Source organism: Sceloporus occidentalis, unplaced genomic scaffold (genome assembly GCF_023333645.1).
Source record: "Sceloporus occidentalis isolate IW3139 unplaced genomic scaffold, rSceOcc1.0.p SCAF_3, whole genome shotgun sequence".
Taxonomy (NCBI): Eukaryota; Metazoa; Chordata; class Lepidosauria; order Squamata; family Phrynosomatidae; genus Sceloporus; species Sceloporus occidentalis.
The window spans coordinates 172,007,055-172,020,158 of record NW_028316983.1 but is presented as its reverse complement, the minus strand read 5'-3'; the positions used below and the strand labels follow the sequence as shown (position 1 = coordinate 172,020,158).

Genomic DNA, 13,104 nt, shown 5'->3' with positions numbered 1-13,104 from the left:
GCCCTGTTATCACAGTGATCGTGACAGGGAGAAAAATTGGACACATGCTGTGTTCAGAGCCTCAATATTGCACATCTTTGGAATCATATGACTGGGGCTGCTCCTGCCTTCATGCTCTCTTCCTGAGTTCCCTTTAACCCTGCCTCTCTGCCTAAAGCCCTACTCAGCATGCCTTTCAGCATTTTTATTTTATTTTTTATAACTCATGCAATTCCAGACACCAATAAAAAAGTATTTTTTAAAAAAGAAATTGAGAGGGGGGGAAAGTAATGCTGCTTGGGAATAGGAATGGGGAGGGGGACAGGGGGAGTGGAAGGGACACCGACACCATGTGAATGGCAATCTCACAACTGTCTCAGCAGCAATGTTTTGCACCTGGGCACTTGCACTGTTGCCAGCTTATTGATGGGATTCCCCTGTCAATGAAAAGGGACACCCTGAACATTGTTGGGGTATGCAGCAGCTATTGGTTGGAGGTGTCATCATATGATACAGTAAGTATCACCAAAGCTACTTTTTTCCAGGTCTTATCACTGTTTAAAAGCCACTTGTAGTAATCTACTGAGCTAGAACACATAGCATGTCTCTCACAGGAAAACCAAAGATTCCCCATTCTTGTTTTAAAATGTTGTTTCTGGCATGGGGAGGGTGTTATTTGGTGCTCTGCTTCAAGCAGCAAAAATTCTTCAGCTGTTAATGTTTAAAGAATCCATACCTGTTTAACTTTGCAAAAACCACAGGTATTTCTCATTACTAGTGTTAGGAAAATATGCCAAAGAGTAATCTTTGCTGAGAAGTGGACACTAAGTTAGGGTACCTGATTCTTGCATGCCTACAAAGATCTGGAAGGGCCCACCTCTTTGGTAACATGAGAAACACCTTGCAGAACCAACTCCTATAATTTGAGTAACAAGATGAGGCTGTAGGCAGAACTGTTCCATGTAGAACTGAGATTGCATCAATTTATAATTCAATCTACACATCCTACCATCATCACATAAATGTGTGTAATGGAAGAATAGCACACTAGCATGGTAAATGTGGGTTTGGGTTTATGCTGAAGGAATTGCATATCTGTTTCCCAACCCTCTTATCCTCCTTAGGACTACTATTACTAGAAACAAAATGTGAGCATAGGGTTAGACCAGATCTTAATCTACCACCCCCTGCCCCAAGCTGCATATTTTGGAATTTGATATGCTTTTATCACTTGACCTTTGGGGAACTGATTTGGCTTAAAAAAAATTCCTCCCAAGCACCATCAGAGTTGCAGAGCAACCACTGGAAATAAAATAGATGGTTGTCTTTTCTTTTGCTTTCAAGCCAGTTTTTCAAGCAAGAAAAGCAAGGTGGTAAAAACCTTCAGTTAAAAAAAAAGCAGCTATCCTTAGCTATCTATGTATCTAAAACAGGGTTTGTTCCACCCTCAGACTTGCTTAAGGCAGTTAGAATCTTGTTTCTGGCTTGAGCCCTCCCACCCAGCTGTCCCTGGGGACCAATTAACACAATATTAAACTCCAGGAGCTGGTAAATTTTGGGTCACAAGTGTCACGTACTGTCTCAGGGCAGCAGTTGGCAATTGTTTTCCTTAGGACAGTTCATTAATTGTATTGGAGTGTGTGGGGAAGTTTTCTCCTCCATCTCAGAAAACGAGATGCCCTCCATGTCTGTTCCCTTTTATCTTTGTAACCCAGCAAGGGTCCAGTTCTTCTTAGATCCATGGAGAAACTGATTTCGTTCTTCAGGCAGCCATCATATTAGCCCACAGCGAGTGGAACAGGGAGACCAGCAGGGAAGGGGAGGAAGGGCTAAGATCGCCTCCCGACCTGCAGAGTAGCCAGGGTGGGCTGGACCCCACTCCCAAGAATATTGATTCAGAGCTTAATTGATGCTGCTGGGAGCTACAATCCAAACATGCCCATGATAGGTTCTCCTTAGGGTTGCCATAATTTGGAAATGACTTGAAGGCATGCAACAACAACTGCCCCACCACTAATCAGAGCATCAAACCAATACAACCAATTACTGCCTCTTGTTGGTTCATTTGGGCTGTGAGTGCAAAGTTACTTATCTATTTTGCTACTACAGTCGACCCTTCTTATACACGGATTTTTTATACACGGATTCAAGCATACACGGTTTGAAAATGTTCCAAAAAAGTATAAATTTCAAATATCAAACCTTGATTTTCCATTTTTATAAGGGACACCATTTTGTTATGTCATTATATTTAATGGGACTTGATCATTCACGGATTTTATTATACATGGGGGATCTTGGAACCAAACCCCAGCGTATAACAAGGGTCCACTGTATTTTATTTCTATTCCCACTACCAAGGATGGGGAGAACTGCTGATAGGACAGAGGGACCAGATGGTCCCAACTGCAAAGGAGGACAAGACACTGCAAGATGTAAGACATTCAAGAAAAAACATATTGGACATGGCCACATAAAAGCTAAAAACACTCATATAAATATAAATTTGTGCTTCTTAGAATTCAAAGATATAGCTGTGTTAGTCTGTAGAATCATTATGTAGAGAGATCTTGTAGCACTTTTGAGACTAAAGGCTGGATGGATGAGAGAATAGAGGGGGTGGGTGGGTGCCGATAGTCAGTGATTCCAAGAGAGGCTGGGCTCTTGCCTTTTGCCAGGTGACCATTCCTTTTTTAAAGTAAGAGTTAAAGTATAATACTTACATTGACCCGTCGATAAGTTGATTCAGGGTTTTGTTTGTTTTTTGGAGGGGTGTCAATTTTTTTACTAAAATTTCTAGACTAATGCATGAGTATACACATTAACTGAAAGAAAGAAAGAAGTTTCCTAGACTTAAGCCAACTTCCCCTGTGCTTCTTAGCCCTGCTCAAAATGGAGGTCATGCTGGACGTGTCCTGGACAAAGAGGACGCCTGGGTGGATTGACTGCCTCCTGAGGGTCCAAACCCCAATTTGTCTGGCCTGGGCTTCCCTGCACACCTTCAACTTGGCTGCTCCATCCCCTCCTCAAGTCTGGGGCCTCTTTGACCTGGCAAAGAGAGCAACAGGTTACCCTCCCTCCCTCTCAAGACTGGAGAGTAGTAACTCGAGCAGCAGAAGCTGTAGTAGAGAGAGGTTTATTTTAAAATGAGGAACCGAGGGGGCGAGGGCCAAGCCAAGGCAGCAGCAGCAGCAGCAGCAGAAGAGCCTTGTTGATGTTTCCGGGTGGAGATAAACAAAGGGAGGGAGGGAGGGAGGGAGGATCCCAGAGAGAGAGAGAGGCAGCGATCGAGAGATAAGAGGGGTCACATTACACCGACCCAGGAGGGGACCGCAGCAGCAGGAGAGCCAGGGAGCCATTGCAGCTCCGCAGGTCAGCCAAGAAGCCAAAGCAAGGCAGCCCAGGGACTCCAGGCTGCCCAGCCCAGCCCTGCAACAGGTGCTTTGCAGAGGGGCCACTCTCCACCAAGGGGACCCCAAAAGGCTTGCCACTTCACTTGCCTCACTCAGCCTTGCACTCGCTGAGCTCCTGCTGCTGTCGCTGTCTCCATATAAAGCCATGACCGGCCTGGAGGAAGATCCCGAGTTCGATTTCGAGTTCCTCTTCGAGTTTAACCAGAGCGACCAAGGAGGCGCCGCCGCCGCCACCGCCGGGAACCTCAGCCCCAGCAGCAAAGGTTGGCCACAGCTAGGAGGGCAGGGAAGGAGGGACAGCAGGTTAGCAAGGCTGTAAACTCTCTTGGTCAATAGAGCGGCTGCAGTGCTTTGTAGGCTGGGACCAGGGTTTGAAACCCCTTCCCCAGGGTGACCTTGGGCGAGTCACACTCTCTCAGCCCCAGGGGAGGGCCAAGGCAGACCATCTCCCCCTTTTAAAGAAACTGGCCATGATAGCTTGACCCCCTCAGGGTCGCCATAAGTCACCAACGACTTAACCTTTCGACTCCTGTTTGTGTAACAGTGTAGTTGGGGTTTGGGGGTTGGACTCTGGGTTCAGATCCCCCCGGCCATGAAACCCCATTGGGTGACCCTGGGCAAGTCACACTCTCTCAGCCTCAGAGGATGGCCAGGGCAACCCCCCCCCCCTCTGAAGAAACTTGCCAAGAAACCCCTCTGAGGAGCTCAACTCCTTAGGGTCTCCATAAGTCGGAAACGACTTGAAGGCACACAACAACAAAAAAACAACAATAGAGGTGCTTGTGGGGATGGGCGAGAGAGAAGGCTTTCCACCATGGGATGGTTTGGGGGTAGAGAAGGAGGTCCAAAGGCAGCCCTTGGTCTTGGGCTTGAGAGGCTTTTCTCTCTTTGACGTTCTTCCTGGACAGAAGGTTCAAATGGAGGACAGTTTCCTGGAAAACGGGGACGTCTGGTCATCCTGGGTCCAGAGTGCAAATCTCTCCCTGGTTGGAGAAGACTTGGGCTGCATCCACACTGGAGAAATAGCCTGGTTTGGCACCGCTTTAACTTGTTGTCTGGCTCAAGGCTATGGAATTCTGGGCCAAACCGGGCTATTCCTCCAGTGTGGAAAGTCAGTGGGAGTAAAACTATAGATCTATTGGCAATTCAGGATTCATTCTGCCCAGAATTTGCAGGTGGTGCATTTTCTGCGCAGGGAACAACATTTTTTCTTCAGAAAGGAATAAAAAGTCCGTTGTGTAGATCAGTCACTTTTTTTCCTGCTTTGTTTGTTTGTTTTGCACAGTAGGTCCTCCCTTAACAGCATTTTCTGCCCAGGAAACAATTTTTTTTAATGTGCTGAAAATAATATTTCCACATAGAAATGTTTTCTGTGAGAAAGCACTGTTTCTTGCACCAAAACTGCTGTATCCTGCGCAAAATAACTGCATGCAGATTTGGAGGATAGTGATTAAAGGAACAGCAACATTGTGGTGATGTGGACACTTTACTTTCTGTATGTTTGTGTGCTCAAGCATGAGCATTGGACTGCCTCTCTCACATGGTCAGGAGGTGGTGAATGATGTCTTGTTAAAAGTTGTCCCTTCAAGATCTCAGCTGTGGAGTGGCAGTGGCAGCCGGTGGCTTTCATGTCATTTATTATGGTGAATTCACTATACATTTTAGTCTCATGGTCCTGAAGTCCTCCCCCCCCCCCAGTAAGTTCTGCTTGATTCTTGTTGACCCTTGAAAGCAGAGAGAAGAACACTCCTTGATCCTGTAGCTTGGGAAGGATTGATGATGATGCCTCCAGCATGCAGAGTTGGCCCAAGACATTTTGCTGCCATAGAGGCAGGTTATATGGTGCCCCCTCCCCACCCCCATGACAGTGGGACAGGGCTTTTGCATAGGACCATGAGGCATCAGGTTAGCTGAAGGAGCATAGGACTGGTGGCATGGTGGGCACAAATCTCTATCCTTCAGCATTTGTACCTGACTGCTGCCTCCCACTGTCAGCTTACTCTGGCAGATGCCTTGCTTTGCTTAATGGTAGGGCCTGACCTATCATCTTCCAAGCTGCACACATACATAGCCACATAAATGGAGAAATTAGGTATCTGTGAAGCTGTGCTGCCTAGTAGAATCCTTGGACCAACGGGGTCAAGGTTGGTGTCCTAATATCCTAATATCAGGCCACGCAGGGCTCCCAGTTGCAATACAGTGGCATTAGTTGAGTACAAGGTTGATGGTAGCTGAGTAGAATTTCAGTATTAGGAAATCTGTTGATGGGTCACAGGAAAGACTGTTGAAATCCACATGCAGTCTGAGGACCACACATTCTTTTGCTTAGGATAGTTCTCCCTGCTTCAATGAAATGTGGATGGGCCGTGTCTCTACAAGCCCCCTTTCCCCAAGTGCACCTGGCCTTAGAGACCTCTTCCTGATTTATTAAGGCAGAGTATGCTGCGGTTTCTGAACAAGTAAACTAGTTTTAGTGTTCGCTATAAGCGATGCCACAGGCCTGGTGTAGTAGTTTGAGTGCTGGACTATGATTTTGGAGAGGAGGGTTTGAATCTCAGCTGGGCCATGAAACCCACAGGGTAACCTTTGGCAAGTCTCATTCTCTCAGCCTCAAAGGACGACAAAGGCAAACCTCCTCTGAACAAGTCTTTCAAAGAAAACTCCATCATAAGGTTGCCTTAAGGTCACTGTAAGTCATAAATGAATTGAAGACACGCAACAACAAATAAGCAAGGACTGATCCTGGATGAAATTGTGCTTTGCAATCTTGATTTGTAGAGTGTTCAAACCACAGTTTCCTGGTTTAGACATCTAACTCATTAAACCAGGAAGCCACATACACCTCCCAAGCAGAAGCCTGGGTGCAAGAAAGCCCTTGTCTTGGGTTCCTAACCAGCATTGGTGGCATAATCAGTAGGTGGGCTTCCTTCAAAAATCTTATTACCTGGGGAAGCCAATACATTAAATTGCATTCCTTCAGATAGCCTGGATATCGGTAGTATAGGGCTCTATAGGTCATGTCCAAAACTCTGAACTGTGCCTCCAGACAACACATTTAAAACAATTTGCAATATGTCTTTGTTTACTGGACTTTGTACAGAACATTAACATTGTGACTGTGGCTGCTGGGTCACCAGTGTGATGCTGAAGATGGCTCTCAGTTATTTATGTGTTGTTCTTGTTTGCATTCAAGTCATTTCCAACTTATGGTGACTCCAATGCAAACATATCATGCAGTTTTCTTGGCAGAAATTGTTTGGAGAGGAGTTGCCTTTGTCTCCCTCTGAGGCTGAGAGAGTGTGACCTGCCCAAGGTCACCCAATGAGTCTCCCAATGGCCTAATCCAACACTCAAACCACTATACAGTGGATCCTTGTTATACGCTGGGGTTTGGTTCCAAGATCCCCTGTGTATAACAAAATCTGTGTATGCTCAAGTCCCATTAAATATAATGATGGTGTCCCTTATGAAAAATGGAAAATCAAGGTTTGATATTTGAAATTTATACTTTTTTCAAACATTTTCAAACCATGGATGCTTGAATCCATGTAGAAAAAATTCATGTATAAGAAAGGCTGACAGTATTATGCAGCTCACACTAAATATTTCTGCATGCCGCTGTATATCCACTTGCATTACTGTGTTGAGAAATCCAGTGTTTTGTATCAGACCAGAGGCACTGAGGAAATCATTTGTTTGTCTGGATAATGACTGATATATAGGATTTTCCTTGACTAGAGAGTAGCACATGGGGAAGGTTATTCTTTTAGATTGTAACTCCCAGAATTCCTCAGTCAGCATGGGGACTGCTGCTCAAAATGTAAATTCGCCATGTCCTGGATGAGTGTGGTTTAGGAGAGATTCCTTGCTATTTTATTCAGGCCTGCGTAAGTATTCATGTAATGGGTATTATATACTCACATACATTTAATATTTTCAAAATGATTCTTTCCATACTCTGTAGTGTATGGAGTGAGCCCCAAGCCAGAGATAAACAACCATGTTTTATTTGCACTGTTCAATCCTTGTACGTCTCTTGGTAAATAGCCAGCTTTCCTAAGACATCTGGTAGAAGATTTGTATAGGTGTTGAACATATTAATGGTGTGTGACACGACATAAATCAGCCTAAAGTATAACCAAGCTACTTAGAGAGCAACTAGGGTTGTGTTATGCATCTGGCATCAGTGTTGTCTTTTCTTGAACCATTTAACAAATCTGAATATTAAGGAGGTAGACTCTGGAGCTGAGCATATTAGTAGTAAACAGAAAGAATGTGGTGAGGCAATGTGCAGAAGTGACAAGCTCAGTGTCTCCTTTGCTCCTTGTAGTGCTAGTGATGAGGAGTCAGTTGTGTTGGGAATACAGCCATGATGTGAGAGCTTTTCCGGATCTCAGAGTGTAAGTAGGGGAACGCCATTGCCTGGGGCATTCACCTTCTGGAAAGGAAGGAAATAAACATTGTTTGTGGAGGAAATGAGGAAGCCTTAACTTGTTTGCGTCAATCATTCCAGAATGCAGAATTCTTAAAAAGCAACTGAAGTTCAAAAGGCATGTTAAAACAAGAGGTAGCTTTGATGCAGAAAAAAATGATATATAAGACAGATAGGATACTCTGAGTGACAGAAATATCATCTTATTTTTGCAGTGGGGTCAGAGCTACCACAGCTAGTGTGGTATAGTGGCTTGAGGCTGGACAAAGAGTCTGGGAGACCAGACTTCAAATCTCCACTTGGCCATGGTAATCCACTGGGTGACTTTGGACAAATTGCTCTCTGACAAACTCATATGGAAGGGAATAGAAAACCTTCTCTGAACAAATCATGCCAAGAAATCCCCATAATAGGTTTGCCAGACGTCAGAAATGACTTGGAGGCACGCAACAGCAACAAAAGAACTGCCAATTTTTAAAAATACAAGTGTGTGGGATTTTTATATCATAAATGCTATAAAGTAGAGAGAGGAGAGGAAAGACATACTCCTCCTGTTTATGGAGAATATGTGGTTTCAGTAGAATATCAGAAATATCGAGATCCAAATTCAAAACTAGCCACTGAATGGAGTGGCCAGGATAAACTCAGTCCTCAGAAAAATGCTCCCTTGCTGTGTACAGAATAGGAGATTGTGGTAGAGAGAGTTTTGCAGAATAACCCACCTCTTCAGAAGATTTTTCTAATTGGCTACTCCCAGGTTTGGCTTTGTTGTCTTTCTGACAGCTGGCAAAGATCTTTTTTTTATTCAGACAGGCCTTTGGCAGCTGACCTTATGGTGTGGAAAGACCTTTTAAATGGGTGAGTCCCCTAGAGGAAGCACAGAGTAGTGGTTTGAGCATTGCAGTACAACTCTGGAGAACAGGATCTGAATCCCTGCTCAGCCTTGGAAACCCACTGGTTATCTTGGGCAAGTCACTCTCTCTCAGCCGCAGAGGAAGGAGAAGACAAACCCCTTCTGAACAAATCTTGCCAAGTAATCCCAGTTGTGATAGGCTCGTCTTAGAGTTGCTGTAAGTCTGAAAAGACTTGAAGGCACACAATAACAATAACAACAACAACTCTATTTTTTTACTAATGGGTGTTTCCAAATGTGTATTAATTTTTTCATGTTCTTTTATGTTTTTAATTGTGTTGTTGTTTTTGTGTGCCTTCAAGTTATTTCTAATTCCAACTTATGTTGACCCTAACGCAAACCTATCATGGGGTTTTCTTGGCAAGATCTATTCAGAGAAGGCTTGCCATTGCCACCTCCTGAAGTTGAGAGAGTGTGACTTGCCCAAGGTGGGCTTCATAGCTGAGCTGGAAATTTAACCCTGGTCTCCAGAGTCATAGTCCAACACTTAAACCACTCACTTCTATTAGTCCTATTTTATTCTAAATTGCCTTGAGTACCATTTGTGGGAGAAAATCACAAGTTTAATGGGATGACTAAAGAGATAATTAAATAAAAGTTTTATTTTTTTATGATAAAGGGTGAATCAAAATGGCTTAGAGCTTGCAGTTTGGCATAGGATGTAGTTCCAGGCATCCCCAAGACTTCATTCATTGTTGAACACTTGACACATATTATGGCTATAGCATAAGCTTTATTGGTGGTAAATGATGCAACAGGTGATCTACAGGGGAGAAGAATTTCAAATGTTTCACTGATGCGGTTGAGCATCATTATTAGATGTTTGTAAACTGCAAACCCTTTTCAAGGTCAGCAGCACCTACTAAAATGCAATCTGGTTTTATTTTGGAGTTTGGTTTGTGAAAAGGATTGACCTCATACTAGTTAAATGTTGGAGTGCATTAAAACTGATGTACTGTTTTGCTCTAGGCAGAGTTATCAGAAGGAGGAAGAGAAGGAAGGGGATGATTGTGCCTCGTGGTTGGCAGCTATTCTAGCTTTCGTGGAAGAGGAAGTTTCTCTTTTTCTTTCCTCTGAGCAATGTGTCTCTGTGAGTGTTGCAGTTTCAATATGTCTACTGTGCACATGCTGAGGGCATGTTTTTTCTCTCCCTTGCTCTCATTATGTTCATGATGAATGTAAATGGCCTGAGGCAAGTTGTCTTTCTACCTTTAAGCTCTGCTTGCAACACGATGTAATCTGTCACAGTTCTGTAAGAGGGCTGCTGTCTGTATTAGATAAGAAATCAATAAAATGGAAGTTGTTTCATGAGAACTTTATGAAAGGGAACAAATAACTCAAGAAACCAAACTTGCTCAGTACACTTCCTGTAGTCTAGTAGTATTAATATCAAAATAAAGGCTTTATCACTAAACTTTTCTGCTTCTGTGTAAGACAGTACTTCAGCATGCTTTCCATATAAAGTTTTCCTTCATTCAGAGAAAGTTGGTTACATGATTTTGGAGCCGCAGGCCAGAAGAGTAACCTTTCTAAGCTCTGCCTCCAACTTAATTTGATATTTTTTCCCAGTCAACTTTAGCTATAGAATCAATGTTAAATTCTTCTACAGTGGTCTTTGCCTCTCACAAATGTTGGTCTGAACTTCGGACTCTAAAGTGAAAGCAAGCAACTTGTGGCCTTGAAAATGGCTTTGGATTGCAGTTTCCATCAGCTCTAGCCAGAATAGTCAATTGGGAGGGAATATGGACAGTTCATGAGTGACATAAATTGCCCACCTTTGTTCTAAATGATAATCTAGGAAGTGATAATCAAGATGGAAGTCTGTGTTTCCCATCTGCTGGCTTCCCTCCTATTTCTGTCGGGGATGCTTTGATTGTGACTTCCTGCATGGCAGAGGGTTAGATTGGATGGCCCTTGTGGTCTCTTCCAGCTCTATGATTCTATTAGTCTTTGCCCATGGCAGGCTTACCTGGTAAGAGCATTCCATGGTGTAGCCACACTGCAGAAATGTTTGACACCACTGTAACTGCCATGACTTTGTATTACAGAATCGTAGGATTTGTAGTTTGGTGCAGCACCAGAGCTTTCTGACAGACAGGCTGAATACTTCACCAAACTACAGATCCCAGGATTCTGTAGGATAAGTCATGTCAATTAAAGTACTGTGTCAGACTGCTTTTATTCTGCAGTGTGGTTACAGCCTCAATCACCTGGTAGTCAGCATTTTAATTTCCCACAGGGACCTTGCGAAATGTAGTGTGGGAAATTAAAATAGTGTCCCTGAGACCTAATCGGCCAGCACTAGCCCTTATCAGATGAGTCTGGAACTGGGGGTCTTCAGCACTGGGTGGTTCGAATTCACGTTATTTCGCACAATACCATCATACCTGGGAGCCCCTCCGAATTGGCATGATTCAAATTGGCCAATACGCATTCGCGCGAAGTGCATTCAGTGCAGAATGTTTTGTCACACCGGTGCTCAACATGAGGATTGGCCGATTCGTATCGGCCCCCTCGCACATGCTCAGTGGTGCCCTGCATGGGTTGCGACCTTAAACGCTTCCGGGGTGAAAGGGGAGGTCACTTCATGACAGCCCGGTAAACAGCTGGAGAGCCAGCTCATGCACATTAACAATCGCGATACAACGTGCCCTCTCTACATTCCTCTCTGTTTCCTCTCTACATTCCTGCTTGGTTTTAATGTTACCATGACCTTCCCTTGCAACAAATTAGCAATGCCCGGTTGTACGTGTGTGTGTGTGAGTGTGTGAATATGTATTCTGGGGGGGGGGGGGGGGAGGACCAGTTCCAGCGGCTGTCAAAGAGGCTGGATGGCCATCTAAGTAAATGGGGATGCTTTTTTCCTCCTCCTCCTCCCGGCTTGGGAGCCAGCATAAGCTGCATCCCAAGAAGGAAACAGGCGCGGGGCCGCTAGAATCGCGGCGATCGCCGCCGTTCCAGTGGCTCCCGCGCCTCTTCCCTTCTTGGGATGCAGCCTATGCTGGCTCCCAAGCCGGGAGGAGGAGGAGGAGGCTGCCGGAACCACGATTCCAGCGGCCCCCCGCGCCTCTTCCCTTCTTGGGATGCAGCTTATGCTGGCTCCCAAGCCGGGAGGAGGAGGAGGAGGCCGCTGGAACCGCCCCCCCCCCCCGCTTCCCTGGAACCGGCAAGAGGAAAGACCCACCGGAAGTTAAAATTGGAATCTGGGGGTCTTGCGATGGAATTCAGGATTGGGTAGTCACACCAGAGCCATTCGCACTGAGATCGAACAGAGCCCCAATCCAGGATACTGCCAATCCCCTTATCAGCGCACTGGCCAACACGCTCCAAAAAGAGAAGCCAGTACGCATTCAGTTCGGCATCTCGCGCATTCACGTGAGTTCGGATTGGGCCATTCGAATGCTGGTATGATGGTATTGTGCGAAATAACGTGAATTCGAACCGCCCAGTGCTGAAGACCCCCAGTTCCAGACTCATCTGATAAGGGCTACTGATTAGCGTGCTAGGGGTTTATCCATGTATTTGATTAATATGTTCTCTTTAGGAATATCTAGGACCTCCAGCATGACTCACAATCCAGAAGAGTTGTGCTGGAGAACCTAAATCTTTCTAGAGAGAACATATTAATCAAATCCACGAATAACCAAATCTGCATAAGTCAAAGCTGCAGATGTGGAGGGTTGACTGTACTTACATAAATCCCACTAAGTGATTTTACTCTCCTTGGTATTAACAGTTGAATTTAGACCACTGTTTCATATGATTTTGTCATTCCAACACCAAAAACTGGCCACTAATGCTCCATACAGCTCACATAATTCACGAGAGTGGAGATTTAGGGCAGATCTGAATATATATCAGGAGTGGGGAATCTGTGGTCTTCCAGATGTGATTGCATAACATATCAGCCTTAGCTAGTGGTCAGGATGATGGGAATTCCAACCCAACATCAGGAAAGCCTCAGGTTTCCTACTCTTCATGCACAGGAAGCAACTGAAGTGGAGTTTCAACTGATGTCATTTCTTTTCCTGTAATTTCAAATATAATGTCGAAAGCAAAACCCAGATCAAGGTGAGAACTATTCTGTTGGGGAGTTGCATGAATTGTGACATTGTCCCTTATGTAAGAAATACAAAAATAAGATGGGCAGACTGTTTATGTTTTGTTTTTTGGTGGTTCCTCTAGCATCCCACAGTGCCTTCACTGTACAGTCCCTTACTCATTGTACAGAATGCTATGAAAGACCTTTTTGTAATTCTTCTTTTTCAAGAGGGACATCTGAAACTCTGAGTCTGTTTACTGAATAAATGTCTGAAATTGGCTGTGAACTCAACAAAATCCTAGAATATCTACTGGATTGTTACTGG

The 13,104-nt window shown here is 44.5% G+C and overlaps 1 protein-coding gene across 4 annotated transcripts in view; it reads left to right on the top strand.

Annotated features, from left to right (window-relative positions):
* Positions 1-13,104, top strand: part of NFATC1 (nuclear factor of activated T cells 1) — a 155,240-nt gene that overhangs the window by 18,798 nt on the left and 123,338 nt on the right. For 2 of the 4 annotated variants that reach the window (XM_089516899.1, XM_089516902.1), the window contains exon 1: positions 3,538-3,655. The exons of the other annotated variants lie outside the window; for them this stretch is intronic. In XM_089516899.1, coding sequence (XP_089373025.1) covers positions 3,538-3,655 — 118 coding nt within the window. Of the gene's footprint in view, positions 1-3,537; positions 3,656-13,104 lie in introns of those variants that run through there. 4 annotated transcript variants of the gene reach the window in all.